Below are 16,142 nucleotides of genomic sequence, written 5' to 3'. Positions count from 1 at the left end.
AGTAAAGACTGGCACTGTCTCATGTTTACTACAATAAAAACAGCTCTATAAAAGGTACATGAAACAAAAATGTAATAAAGGTTGATACTTTAATTTTTATTACCATGGGCCACATCACACCACCACATGAAGAATAAGATTCTATAGTGCTAATATTCTAAAACTATTAATACGCTTTAAGAAAAGGGAGGAGAGAAAGAAAATTCACATTCCTCACATGCACCAGGAACAGTATACTTATACATATAAGGTTTCATATAGTTCTTATAACAACACTGGAAAGTCATAAAATACATTATTTCCCACTTTACACAAAATCAGGCTTAGGGAGGTTAAGTAACTTAGCCAAAATCACAACCATCAAGCAGCAGTTGCTGGAATGGAAAACAGATTTGGTTGGGTTAGTCCACATCGCTTCTTCTACCTCCTGCTGATTCTAAGAAGGGCAGTCCAAAGATCCTACTCTAAATCCTTGAAAATGCCTCCCCATCTCTATTATACTGTGAACTCACAGACAAAGCAACCATCCTTATGGTCTGGCACAGAGGTCTCAAACTTTTTTTTCTTAGGATCCCTTTACACTCTTAAAAATTGAGGATCCCAAATAGCTTTTGTTTATGTGGGTTATATCTATCAATATTTACATTAGGAATTAAACTAAGTTAAAAATATTATTTTATGTAAAAATAAACCCATTATGTTAAACTCATTTTCCATAAAAATTTGTATTTTCCAAAAAAAAAGAAAACAAATTGTGAGACCAGTGGCATTGTTTTACACTTGTGCAATCTCTAATGTATGGCTTAATAGAAGACAGCTGGATTCTCATATCTGCGTCTGTATTTTATCTATTATGATACATTTAGTTGAAATACATGAAGAAAATCTGGCTTCATACAGATATGTAGCTGGAAAAGAGAGAAGTCTTACTAATTAGGCTTTTCAGATAATTGTAGATATTCTTTGATGCTATACCAAAACTAGGTAAGTGGTAATTTCTTAGAGGTCAGTAGCAATGTGGACTTTTCATACTTTGTTAACATTAAAATCCATTGTTTTATCTTGCATCTTGGATAGATCTTTTACTAAATCATGCACAGGTAAGATTATACATTGGTAATTGGGAAAATATTATTTCACTGAGTTATACAGATCTACCAAATGTTGACACATTTCATTATACAATGTAAAGCACCACATTCATTAATAGCCCCCCACCATCTATTTTATTAGAAGAGTTAATGAAGTATTGGAAGCTGTCAAGCTCATGGTGGTAGATAAAAATTAGAATTTTGGATAACCTGTATTTGAGTGCTGGAATTTTTATCTCTGACAAAAAATACTATCCGTTGCTTTTCTTGAAGTGATAAGGCTTAGCTGTTCATTTGAGAAAATGTCTGCCGGATCCCCAAGTCTGAATAACCATCGTCTGTCTATCACTCTTTCAAGTAAAAATAGTGTTCCATGAAAAGTCAGCTAGTTTAGCTCGAAACTCAAGCTTACAACCCTTTTCTTTAAAGTTAATCACCATACGTCAGTATGCAGAGAGCTTTATGAATACTTCCTATTTTGTCATACAGAATACTAAGTACAATTATTCAAAGAATAAAAATTTAGTAAAATAAGAATGTCTCTGAACAAACACAAAATAAATAAAACTGGCATTTTTATATCATGAGTGTGAAGACACTAAGTACTAGCACAGTTTGGTGCCCCTGACTTGATTTGTGCTTAGGTGCCAGCTATTCTACCCGCCACTGATTTTTGCACCCTTAATGCAAATTTAACACAGCAAAAGGGACAAAATCCGTGTATTATGATGAATACTTTTAGCCTCATGGATCCCTTGAAAGGATCTCAGGGACTCCAAAAGGTTCACATACCATGCTTTAAGAAATGCTGGTCTAGTATAATATCTGAAGGCTATTATTAAATTACACACAATAAAATCCAATTGTCTTTCTTGCAGGGAATCTCATTACATACTTACCATGTGCTGATACATCTGCCTGTGTGCCATCTCGTCCCCCCACCTCACTGTATAACTGAGGAATGGTTTGATTCACCAGAGGTGGCGGCTCAGTATAGACGGGATAATTCTCTACATGAAGCTGCTGCTGCTGCTGCTGCATCTGCGGCACACAGACCATGGAGTGCCACAAGCTGTGGTGATAGCACTTGGGCAAGAAAGAGAAAAAACACTTTACTATTCCTTTTCTTAAACTAGTACCATTCTTCCAAAAAAAAGTTGGGCCATGATTTCCAGGTGGGATAACAATGACTTTTGAACTAAATGACATGACATTTAGAAAATCTATTCTCTATAACAACTTTAAGATCTTTCGCAGCCTCTGTATCTCATATTTGGACCTAGGAATTATTTTAGGAAAGCACCCTAAGGAAATTAGAGATTTACACAATGATCTGTATACAACAGTGTCTGTCATAGCATTGTTTTTAAAGGCAAAAAAAAATTAACGACCTAAATATTCCACAATAAGAAACTGGATGAATGAATTATGATATATCCATGATGGAATACAATACAGGCAATAAAAAAATCATGGTGTCAAATATTTAAAGAAAAAGTGTTCATATTGTTTAACTTAAAAGTTTACAAAATTACATAGCACAGTCCATATTTTATAAAATAAATAAATAAGCTGTAAGGAAATATAGCAAAGTATACAGTGATTATACAGGTGATTTCGGTTTTCTTTACACATTAGTATTTTCCATATGCACCATAATGAATGCTATTACTTTTAATATGAGAAAATATTAAAATATCTATTCTACATTTCCTTGTATTCCCATGATGTAAAATATAGGAGACTATATTGTACAACACGGGGAATACAGCCAATATTTTATAATAATTGTGAATCACTATACTGTACACCCGTAACATATAATGTTGTACAACTATACTTAAATTTAAAACAAACAAAAATACTAAAAATAAACAAACAAATAAATAAATAAACTGCTGCCACCTTGTTTCCACAGGTGACTATAATAAACAAACATAACTGAAGGGGCAAGCACTTTATTTTTTCAATTCTTGAAACTGCATTTAGGAAATATAGTCTCAGAGAACAAAAACCCACTCTACTACTCTTATATTATAAATGTGTGCCAGTCAGTAAAGATAGTTTTCTGGAAATGATATGTCCTATGTTTTAGGGAAATCAGTGTCTTGGAAAATATGAACTAATGTGAGTATTATCCAGTAGACTATCTGGTTTACTATGTCATATGCCAAATCTTAAGATGCATCATTCCTTTTCAGAAAATGTATCATCTTATTATATCAGAAGTGTATTTCAGGGGGAAAATGATCCCTGAAAGTATAAAGTAAAAGAGCTCTTACCTGAAATCAGAGACACCTTTCAGCGATATTAAGATACCTGTCAGTACTCCCTTTCTACAACTCAGGGAAGTGGTAAAAATCAGTGTTTGGCAAATATCTATGAACACATGAGTACTTTAAAAATAATACAGCTCTTTAAATGTCTTTGAATTCGTCGGATTACTTTTCACATAAAATGCAGAAATAGCCACAAAAGTGTTTTAAGTAAACAGGATAAATAATCCATTTGTTATTTCGAGATAGAAAAACATAGTGAAGGGTTGGCATATGATGTTAAATATGGAGGCCAATATATGCTAAAGTTGTACTTCGTAGGGCCCCCACTCATGACAATTTACAACTATTTTATAAGAGAAACTGAAGCACTGGGAGGTTAAAGTAGAAAACTGACCTGTGTCATCTTCAGAGATATAAAGACAGAAATAAATCTTTTAGGTCCCTCACAGTGTTCTTGGGTTTGAAGGTTCAAGAGTCTGATTACCAAAACGGCTTACATTTTTAAGTTAGAGGTTTTTTTTTTTTAATCAAAGCAATTTTAACAGGACTCTTACCTGCAATCCCAGATTGAAATAGTACTGCAAAACATTTGCATCTAAAATTAAAAATTTAAATTTTAGTGACTAGATGACATAAACAATTAAAACTTACCACTTAAAAGCTCTTCTCTTTCAGTATTAAGGTAGGTACAACAAATGTAGTCTTCCCACATCAACACTACCCTCAATTCTACCTTATAGTAAATGACCATTTACCTACCACTATAGCTAAGATCATTTTCTGAGCCAAGAAGGTTTAATCAACAAATACAGATTTTATTTTTATCCTTAATATTAGACATATGTTACAGGAATACTACTCTGCAAATATTTAGAGAGACTCTAGTAAAGGCATTTTCTTGCTTGTCTCAAGACTAAAATTTTACTTTAATACAAATCTACAAAAGCAATCATGTTGGTCTTCGGAGCTAATTGTACATAGTACAAACTAATGTTCTACAAATGCCAAGATTAGTGATGTCTACTAAGATAACTAGCACTGTTTGAAACAAATCACCTTGTTTTTATTTAACATGACTAACATACCACCACTAGGACTCCAAAAAGAGGAGGCAATGAGCAAGGTAACTCGAAATAAGTTATACCCTAAGGTGATAAAATTTCTCCAGACATAGAACTTTAAAGTATTTTACAAATGAACAAAAAGTAGATGTATGAGAGAAGAGGGAATAGCCTTAGCATTTCAATTATATCTCTATATATTTTATTTATTTATTCATTCATTCATTCATTCATTCATTCATTTATGGCTGTATTGGGTCTTCGTTTCTGTGGGAGGGCTTTCTCTAGTTGCGGCAAGTGGGGGCCACTCTTCATCACGGTGCGCGGGCCTCTCACTATCGTGGCCTCTCTTGTTGCGGAGCACAGGCTCCAGACGCACAGGCTCAGCAATTGTGGCTCACGGGCCTAGTCGCTCTGTGGCATGTGGGATCCTCCCAGACCAGGGCTCGAACCCGTGTCCCCTGCATTGGCAGGCAGATTCTCAACCACTGCGCCACCAGGGAAGCCCTCTAAATATATTTTTATTGATTGACCTGGGATTCACATATATTCTTATAAATAAGATAATGTAACTTGATTCCACTAACAAACTCTCAGAAAACCCCTCTTTCTTAAGTTGGAGACTCCCAATACATACAAATGTACTTACTGCCACTTTGAAAGAATGAGCTTGTATTTTGACTATTATGTGGGAATACAGTATAAAGCGTAATGCTCAAGCTAAAGAATATGAAAAGATAATAGCAGGAAGTAAATCCACAAATGGCATGGGATTCTACCCCTTGGTATTCACATACATCCACACAAAAAATCCATAGCAGTATTATTCTCAATAGCAAAAATGTGGAAACAACCCAAATGTCCATCAACTAACAGATAATAAAATATGGTATATCTATATAATGGAATGTTATTCAGCCGAAAAAAAGAATGAAATACTGATACATGTTACAACATGGATGAACCTTGAAAACATTATGCCAAATGAAAGAAGCCAGCCTACAAAAGACCACATATTGTATGACTCCATCTACATGAAATGTCCAGAACAGGCAAATCTATAGAGACAGAAAGCAGAATAGTAGTTGCCAGGGCCAGAGAGAATGAGGAGTAACTGCTAATGGGTACAGGGTTTCTTTTTGGGGTGATGAAAATATTTTGGAATTAGACGGTGGTGATGGTTGTACAAATTTGTGAATATACTAAAAAGCACTGAATTATACACTTTACATGGATGACTTGCATGGTATATGAATTATATCTCAAGCTGTTAAAAAAAAGTGGCAGGTAAGGACTATAAGAACTCAAAAACATCACTTTGAAATGCAACTGGGGGGTGGGATCATGAAAATGATAGGATTTAAATAGGAAGTTAGATGGAAGAGTAGAGGGGGAGAGAATTTGAGTAGAATCACCATGACAGCAAAGGCTTAGAAGTAGAAAACCAGGTGCATAGAGTTCTTGTAAAAGTAGGAGATAAGGTACAGTTTTGGAAAAATGACCAGCAATTTCTTATAAAACTAAACACACACCTATCTATGCCCATCAATTCCACTCCTAGGTATTTGCCCAAGGGAAATGAAAACACATGTTCACAAAGACTTTTACAAGCATGTTCATAGCAGCTTTATCATAACTGATCCAAACCAGAATAGTCCAGGTGTCCCTCAACAGGAGAATGGACAAACTGTAGAATACCCAGACGATGAAATACTACTCAGCAATAAAAGCAAATAGACTACTGATAATACACAGCAACATGGAAGAATCTCAAAAAATATTACATTGAGTTTAAGAAGCCTTCCATAAAGAGTACATACTGTATTATATTCACATGAAATTCTTAAACAGGTAAAACTAGGGCAGAAAAATATCAGAACAGTGGTTGTCTCTGGGGGGAAGTAGAGATGGGGTAGGGAAAGACTGGGAAGGGGCATGAAGGAACTTTGTGGGATAATGATAATGTTTTATAACTTGATTGGGATTTGGGTTACACAGGTGCATGTACTCATCTGTCAAAACTCAGCAAGTGTACATTTAAGATTTGTTCATTTTATTATATGTAAACTTTACATCAAAAGAAAAAATAAATACCAAACTCTAGTTAATGATATGTATGTTCAAGTTTTTAATGGGGAAGAATGATGTCTACAATTTACTTTGAAATGCACCAAAAAGATGGATTAATTGATGGACAGAGAGATGGATGGAGGAAAAGATGGAGAAATGCATGCTAATGCAAGTATAGTTAACTGTTAACAATAGAATATAGGTGGTGGATATATGAATATTCATCTTAAAATTCAAATTTCATGTATGTCTAAACATTTTCAAAATAAAATGCTGGAAAATACAAAATCAGCATTATGTGCTGAGAAGATCTTGGGCAGGGGTAGGTAGGTGAGGGGAGAGGAGTAAAGGGATCATTGTTCAATGATACATTATTAATAAAATAGAAAACCAAGGAAAAGAGTCAATGTTTTGCATGGCCTAAAGAGAAGAAAGAAGGGAGATGAAGATGAGGAATTTCACTGTAGACAGACTGAGTCTGAAACAAAAGTAAGAAAGCCAAGTGAAAATGTCTAGCAAGTAGGTAGAGGCCAAGGCCAGACAGATTTAGAAATCATCTACATAAAGTTGATAATCAAGTTTTAAGGAAGAGAAAAAGAACAGAATGGAGTTGAAGATCCTGGTGACTACCTTAGGGGCTGAAAAAAACCAAAATAGAATAGAAAAGCAGCTAGAAAAATCAAGGGAATATTACAGCAAAAAAAAAAAAAAAAGTATGAAGAAGCTACAAACAACTTTCAACTACAATTCTCTTTTGAGATACACTGCCAAACTGAGGGGTAACAAAAAACTTCCAATGGAAAGCTACTCCTTAGTTTAATTAAGGAAACAACACATGGCTGAAATCCAAGGCAGATCAGAGCCCCGCCCCCCGATTCCTCCCCCAAAAACCTTTTCCAATTCTTCAAAATTCAGTTGGAATCTTAAATATCAAGAATGCAACAATTTCATCCACTTGTGGTAGGCATTAAATAAAAGAAATGGAGAAAATTTTGTTATCAACTCCTGCTTTTCAAGAAAAATAATTGACAGCAGATATCCAGTTGAGAATCTTCTTCAGGGCAGACATGTAGCTACCTTAGAAAAGCAGCGTGAGTCAGCTCAACCATACACTTCTTGATTATGCAGAAGATATGCTCAGCTTTCGGTTCCTTCTTTCCTTAGTCATTTACCTAGCATTATGCTCTCAAGTCAATTTCCATTTGGTCCACCACCCTACCCTCATTGGTCAACCAAAGAGAGATATGCTCTAAAATTTAAAATTAAAAAACCAAAAAAAAAAAACAGACCTAAATAACCCTCACCCAAGTCTCAAAATCTACTTACCTTGAGGCAGATCACTGCCACGTGGATCACAGGAATAAGGTGGAGGTAGTGATGGTAAGTTTGAAGCCTCTCTCACCTCAAGAGGAGGAGGAGGTGGTGGTGGAGGAGGTGGGGGTGGTAGAGAGGCAGCAGCAGCAGGAATAGGAGCAGCCAGGTATGGACAGGATGCTGAAGCAATCACTAAAAAAGAAACAAAACAAAGTAGCAATGTACAGCTGTAACATCTTATAAGCAGTAGCTCATCCTCTATTTCTTTTGTGTTCCCAATACAGTCAAGCAACTCTGAGTCTTATGGTTTGACTTAAAAACAAAAACTTAGAAGGTAAATTGCACATATTCTTTTAGACATGCCAGTTGAAAAGTAGGAGTTCATTACAGGTTATTTTGAGTTAAGGAAATTACTTGACATTAAAAGGAAAAAAACTGGGAACTACAGAGGCTTGACTACCAAGATTTTGAACATCAGCTAACATGTACATAAATAAATACTACTAAAGCAAAATTTTTACTTAGCTTAATACAAAGTTAAGGATGTTTTCAGCCATCTGCCAAATCACAAGATGTAGAAGCTAATAAGAGAGACTAAATTGCACAGATTACAGATTTAAGCAATCCTTGAAGGTTTCTACTTGGTAGCATCAGAGGAATACAGAGAACTCTACATCATAACAGTTCCATTTCTAAGGACCTACAGAATCTAAAACAGACAGGCTAGATGAACTATCTTATCCCTTTAACTTTCTATAACTGTTACTATAGTTTAAAAACCACAGTCACTTAGGAGTTCCACAGTTTTTGACATAAGAAATTCAAATATAATTATGTTTAAATATCAATACATTCCTCTATGATGATAAAGGCAGCAATGTGGTTCCAACCTAGTGAAAATAAATTATCTCCACATATACATACTATGTTAGATAAATTTGTTAAATTTTTTGATACAACCCTTCAAGTTTAATTGAACATTTTAGCTGACTTAGAAATTCCAGTACTAAATTTTATCACTGTGTTGCCTGCATTATAATTTTACCCCTGAGAAGTATAGAAAGTTTGGGCTCATTGTTCAATAAAGGTTTAAATTTGGAGTTTAGAACACTTCATTTAGTACAAGAACAGTCCACACAAGCTGAGTTTGTTATTCTGGTAATTTAGCAAGATGAATTTAAGGCCAAGTATTAGAAGTAATCCACATTGCTTTCATTCACCAACAAAAATACTAACAACACATTTATTTATACCCTTTATACAACTACAGGCTAATAATAATAGGAAATCTAAATCTTAGGGTGATTTAAAACTTGATAACCAACTCTTTTGGGGTGATGAAACTGTTCTCTTGATTGTGGTGGTAGTTACACAATGCTATGCATTGTTAAAACTCACAGAACAGGGCACCAAAAAATAAATTTTACTGTATCTAAATTAAACAGTAAATTTAAAAAATTTGCTCAAATAACTTTCGAGTTTTGGAGTTTTGTCATGCATGTAGAAATCGCCACTTTTACAGTTTTAGAAGAGGATTTAATTTTTAGAACATCTCCAAATGCTCTAAAGATTCATGGATTTGTTTTCTATAAAATAATGGCTTCAACAAAGCCACACTCTTATTCCTTTCAAACTAGCACTCAAATCACACCATTTTTTTCAAAAACAACTGGAGTAAGTTCAATTAGCTGAAAATAGTAGAATGTGATTATGATTACAAGGTAAAAACCAACTACTAGACATAGAGGTAGCTAAGTAAGTTCTCCTGGGCCTGAGAGAATCAAGGACTGAAGAAATTTGGAGGTTACTTTGAACTTTTTTTTTTTTTGATTGATAACTTAAATTACATTAAAATTAAGAATTTCTCTTCATCAAAAGGTACCACAGGAAAAATGAAAATATCAACAAAGTGAGAGAAAATATTTACAATACATATAACTGGTAACATATTAGTATCTAGGACAAACCTCCGGTTTCATTTGGCATGATTAACATATTGGGCGCAATAATTCTTTGTTGTGGAGGCTGTTTTAGCATCATCCCTGCCCTCAACTTATTAGATGCCAGTAGCTCTCCCCTGCCAAGTTGTAGGACCATTGAAAATGTCTGCAGACATTGTCAAATGTTTCCTAAGGGGCAAATTCTCCTCCAGCTGAGAATCACAGATCTAAACTAAGTGAAAAATGAAATAAGTCAGACAAAGACAGATACCCTACATCAGGGGTCCCCAACCGGTCGCGACCTGTTAGGAACCGGGCTACAGCAGGAGGTGCGCGGCAGGCGAGCGAGCGAAGCTTCATCTGCTGCTCCCCATCGCTCGCGTTACTGCCTGAAGCACCCCCCACCCTCACCCCCGTCTGTGGAAAAACTGTCTTCCATGAAACTGGTCCCCGGTGCCAAAAAGGTTGGGGACCAATGCTCTACATTATCACTTTTATGTGGAATCTAAAAAATAAAACAAATGACTATAAAAAAACAGAAACAAATTCAGATACAGAGAACAAACTAGTGGTTGGTTACCAGTGGGGAGAGTGAAGAGGAGCAAAAAAGGAGTAGGGGATTAAGAGATACAAACTACTATGTATAAAATAAGCAACAAGGATATATTGTACAGCACAGGGAAATATAGCCATTATTTAGTAATTGAACTCAACTTTCTTTCAAAATGCATATTATAATACGTTCCATAAGAAAAAGCTTTTAAAACTTCCAGTTGCTCTAGAGATGCATGAGCATCTAATTTGCAGACTTAACAGGGCTCTATAGGCTTACCAGGTATAGTTCAAGGGATGGACCCAGAACAATGGAATCAAACTTTTCTAAAAGTGAATGGAAACCAACGAAATTCATTCAAAAAGCTTATTTCCTTGTCCATGCAGCTGCAGTCTGCTTCAGGACATTTCAGAAGAGAACATAAATATACATAGTAAGACTCAGCTTCTCTAGAGACCAAAGGGCAGGGCCAGTACTAAAGTGCAGTGAGGTGCAAAATTTAAAGGGCCACCAAATTAAATCAAAAAAAAAATTCATGATGAATAAAATACCAAAATTCTAAAAGACAGGATTCAAGCTTGCAGTTGTATGACCCCAAGAGTGCCTGCCTCACTCACCTCACCCTAAGCCTGGCCCACAGTTCCTATCTTTTAAAAAAACTTTGATACTTTATTTATCATGGATTCTTTTTTTGCATTAGTTTTGTTTTTTTTTTAATAGTGCATTAAAGTATTATTTATCTTGATCACTGTGGGTTTGTTTTTTTCTTTTGACACTCCCTTAAATTTTGTACCCAGAGCAAGTAAGTCACTAGTTCTGGCCCTGGCAAAAGACTTGGAAACAGTTACCAAAAAACTCAGTTAACAGGATTTAATGCCTATGAAGACAATCATAATAAAAGCAATCATGGCATCTAGTTACCTGGCAGATAGGAAGTGACTTAAAGGAGGATGGGATGGGGCTGCCAGACAGACACATGAATAACAATGAGAAACTTGAGTTTTATCTAGAGGACAGGAACGACAAAGAGCAACTAAAAAGCAGCCATTACCTATTAAGAGTTATAGTTGAGGTCCACAAGTGGCTCAACAAAAAGTAAAAGGAAGGCCATATACATTTTTAGAAGCATCTACAAAAAAACATAAATCTGGCATTTAAAGGGTAAGCTTTCAATGATTCTACATAAATGGGGTATTCCAATGCTTGATTTCACCTGTCACTTGTTTTTTTAAGCTCAGACATCTGCTGGAAGCAGATAGCCAACATGTTCCCCTACAATTAGCACAAAGTAGTAAAACCAGTACCTACATTAACATTTCCAATGAAAAATTTCTGTGGTCATTAATGAACATATATTGCATGTTTTGCTCCAGGCACAGTGGCTAAGTACTTAACTTTTACATTATAAATAAAACAGATACAGAAAACAAATCAAACGAATTATTTTCAGGTGGACACTATCAAGGTTAAGAAAGCAAGCTTTGCCAGCCATTTCAGAAAACTTCCATGCACTCCATCACAATCACCACCCTCTTACCCCCACCATAATCAACCATTATCCTGACTTTCATAGTAATCACTTCTTTGTAGTTTTAAGTGTTTTGTCACCCAAATGTGCATCCCTAGACAGTTTCTTAAAAACTGTATCTTGAACCTCTTTTAATCTATAGGTCCTTTCTCCATCCCTGTCATTTCCTTTCAATTTGTCTTTTGAAGACCCCTTGACCTGTTGAGTTTCCCAGTCTGGATTTTGCTGATTATATACTCATGGTGCATTTCAATATGTTCTTGTATTTCCTGCAAATAGGCAGCTAGATCCAGAAGACTAGATCAGACTCAGGATTGATTCCTTTGGCAGTCTATAGGTAATGTCTCACTATCTTTGCCATCTTAGCAGCTATCGCTGTTTAATATGCATCCGTTCAGTAACGACTGCAAAATGATTACATTCTGCCACTTCTTTTTCACTGATTAGAATACTAATATATAGAAATATTTCCCCTCATCTACTATTTGGTTACCCCGTAGAATAGTTCGTATAAGAAAGGCAGGATAAATACTTGATTCTTTCACTTTACTGTCCCGTTTTCAAGAACGTAAACTGGTTTCCTAACATCCTCTTAAGAGAACCAATTCTTTTTTCAGTTATGTATTCTTTTCAGATTTTTTTCCATTATATGTTATTATTAGATATTGATTACAGTTCCCTGTGCTATACAGTAAATCCTTGTTTTTTAATCTATTTTATGTATAGTTGTTTATATATATATGTATAGTTGTTAATCCCAAGAGAACCAATTTTTAAAATATCATCAGGAACTTTTAAATATATTTGACGTGTTCCAATCTATTGCAATTATCATTGTTGAAGCTCATACTGTTCCATCTTTGGCCAGTGGGAACTTCTTCAAGATGGCTCCTGAGTCCTTTTGACATGACTCCCAGTACTCGTTGATAGCTTCCTTGCTATCTAGCATGACAAGATGATCCAGGCTAATCTTGAACATTTCCTGCCCAGACCTGGAACCAGAAATTTCTCCATAAAGCTGTTTGTTTCTGTTTAAGTGAGAAGCAGCATTTCAATGTCACAAACTGAGTGCTAAAGATACTCACTGTTTCTAGGCCTTTTCAGTGGACAGAGCTAGGAAATACACAAATTTAAAGATAAAATACCTCAAGTTCATATTGATACTTCCAATTCAAATGTGATACCATAAAAGTTTCTCCTTAGCCTCTTTTAGTACATGTTCATTACCTTTCTTCCATACTAAGATCCCGGTTTGCAAGGACACAGCAAGATAAAACTGGAATATCCCATACTCATTTGTTTTAGCCGACATTACAGTCTCTGAATAACAATCTAAGTATCTAGATAAAAGAACCTGATGTGCTTATTGAAAGCATTAAAAAATGCTTGGCACATGGTCTCTCAATTCTCCCATTTTTAAAAATAGCTATACTGTACCTATATTGTTCAAATATAAGGCTTTACATAGTATATTATCAACTTCTCAGCCCTCATTTTGTGTTAAGTATATGTTTAATACTTACAATCAGGTCTTAAGCTGACGTCTTTTATTGTTTTGGTGGTCTATAAGTCAAAATCATTCTCCAATACACTCTGTCCCTCCAATACAACTTTCTGTGATGGCAGAAATATTCTTTATCTGTGCTGTCCAATACAGTAGCCACTAGCCACGTGTGGCTTTGAGCACCTGGCATGTGGTTAGTGTGACCGAGCAACTCTAGACTTACTTTACTTAATTGTAATTTAAAGTGTCTTACGTGGCTAGCAATTACCTTACTTGACAGCGTATCTTTAGTAGATTCTTCAAGAAGGGCTCATGCAAATAATATTCTCTGAATTCTTATACATTACCCTTTAAGCCTGAAAATGTTTGGCTGGATATAAAATCTTTGGTTCACATATCCTTTCATTATCTTAAATGTTACTCCATTTTTTTGTAGCATGAAGCATTGCTGTCAAAGTTTGATGATTATCATTTTATTTCCTTTATACTCCATAGGCTCTTTTTCTTTAAAGTCCAGTTGTTTTACTAGAATATCCTGGTGTTGGTTGCTCTGGCTCAATATTCTGCAGAGCGCTGTTTCAGTATGTAAAGTTTTTTAATTTCAGGAAAATTTTCTGAATTATAGTTTTCAGTATTTATTCTTTTCCCTTACTTTGGTTTTCTTCTTCAGGAACTTCTATCAGTGTTGGATATCCTTTGCCTAACTTCAATATGTCACTTTTGAATCTTTCTCTTCGTTTTTTTCATTTTAGATTTCCCCCCTTTCTTACATCTTTCTCTTAAAGCATTATCTGTTGTACATACTTGGTCATGTTCTTTATAGTTTTGTCTTCATTACCAAAATGACTTTCTTCCATTTCTAATGCTTTCCTGAGTTCTGTCACCTCATCTGAGTTTTTCTAATCCTGATTTGTTATTTTTTAACATTTTGTGTTATTAATGTCTTTACCTCATTTTGAAATAGTTGTTGGTTTAGTTTAAGTTCTGTTTAGTGTGCACATTCTAACATGCTTCTACTGTCTAACAGGGATATTATTCTGTTCTCCTCTTAAAACACCTTTGTATGCAACCTTAGTGCTTTTCTTTCATTTTTTTTAACATCTTTATTGGAGTATAATTGCTTTACAATGGTGTGTTAGTTTCTGCTTTACAACAAAGTGAATCAGCTATACATATACATTCATTTTTATGTGAAATTATTTTTCATGAACTCTAGAATGAGATGGAATACAAGAAAGCTTTTCTAACTTCTTAGGGATCTCTATTGTTTTTGTAGTGTTTAAAAACATGACTGCTTTCTAGGATTCCTTGGCTCTGTTCTCTCAGCTTTAGTCTAGACCTGCTCTTTCCCTATCCTCATCAATTTTGATTCCACTCCCAGCAGTTTCCCCCGCAGTGAGGAATATTATCCTAAAAGGTAGCCCTGCCAGGTCAGTTTTCAGAGTTCTTAGGGGCGAAACTGTTCCAAGCCCTTTAGTCCCTTTACCATGTACCCAAAGCACTCACCTAGTATTGGAGAGGTCAAATCCCTTCCCAGTCTTAGCTGTTCCTTCCAAATTGGCTGCCCCACTGTCCAGTGAATTCTTATTAGCTCTTTTGGGGTTCTTCTGTTCTCAGGTCCATCAGACAACATCCCCGATGCTTCCGTCTTATTGCTCCCACATTGACCCTGACAGCATGCAGGTCTTGTGACTGATGGTTTGTCCCTACCTGCTTAAATTTTGGGGTTCATGGGGAGACCCTGTCACCTAGTTTTGTTGTTAAACATTGTCCCATGGGTTTTGGTTTTGCTATTTCCATTTTTTTTAATTAATTAATTAATTTATTTATTTTTGGCTGTGTTGGGTCTTCATTTCTGTGTGAGGACTTTCTCCAGTTGCAGCGAGCGGGGGCCACTCTTCATCGCGGTGCGCGGGCCTCTCACTATCGCGGCCTCTCTTGTTGCGGAGCACAGGCTCCAGACACGCAGGCTCAGCAGCTGTGGCTCACGGGCCCAGCTGCTCCGCGGCGTGTGGGATCTTCCCAGACCAGGGCTCGAACCCGTGTCCCCTGCATTGGCAGGCAGATTCTCAACCACTGCGCCACCAGGGAAACCCCAACTATTTCCATTTTTATTTGGGGACGCAGACTGAAAAGCTATGCTGTTGTTGCCACCACTTTCCCAGAATTCTGCTGAAAATTTTAAATTAACTCAGTGGAATTTCACAACCACTTCATAAATTGGTACTATCAGTACCTCCAAGCTCACAGATAAGAAAGGTTCAATAATTTGTCCAAAATTACATAGCTAGTAAGTTGTAAAACCAAGATTCTAACCTGGATCTCTTAAATTCTAGAGCCAAACTTTTCAGGAATTAATTCTGTGAAATGTGAAATACCTTTACCTTAATTTCTGTATAATAGAACTTAACTTGAAGTTTAAGAAACTAGTACAAGTACTCTAAATTTTCAATGGGGTTAGCAAAACAATAGCTATGAAATCATATCAAAGCCAAATTTTCAAGAAAAAAAATTGAAATTTAATACTGGAGATTAAAGTAATCTTATCTAATCACTAGAATTGTTGTATGGGCGTGTTCATGAATAGAAAAAGAGGCTTCCAAAGGAACCACTAATAACCTACCTGGCCTGCCTTGTGTAGGCGGAGATACAAATAGAGGCTGTATAGCATTCTGTGAGGAAATTGAAATGTTACTACTAGCTTGATTAGCTGCTGCACAGTTAGGTAAGACTGGGGCTGGAACAATATTTGCACAGGAAGCTGCAACTGCTGCAGAATTTACCATCACCACCTGTAAGTGT

At 35.7% G+C, this 16,142-nt stretch overlaps 1 protein-coding gene across 1 annotated transcript in view; it reads right to left on the bottom strand.

The window, feature by feature from the left end:
• ALG13 (ALG13 UDP-N-acetylglucosaminyltransferase subunit) overlaps positions 1–16,142 on the bottom strand; it is a 73,163-nt gene that overhangs the window by 6,429 nt on the left and 50,592 nt on the right. Inside the window, 4 exon segments of the mRNA XM_036839482.1 lie at positions 1,991–2,177; positions 3,925–3,965; positions 7,828–8,007; positions 15,964–16,132. Of these exon segments, the coding sequence (XP_036695377.1) occupies positions 1,991–2,177; positions 3,925–3,965; positions 7,828–8,007; positions 15,964–16,132 (577 nt within the window).

The sequence above is a fragment of the Balaenoptera musculus genome, chromosome X (assembly GCF_009873245.2).
Source record: "Balaenoptera musculus isolate JJ_BM4_2016_0621 chromosome X, mBalMus1.pri.v3, whole genome shotgun sequence".
Classification (NCBI taxonomy): Eukaryota; Metazoa; Chordata; class Mammalia; order Artiodactyla; family Balaenopteridae; genus Balaenoptera; species Balaenoptera musculus.
Note: the sequence above shows the minus strand (reverse complement) of the source record. Positions and strands in the feature narration are given on the sequence as shown.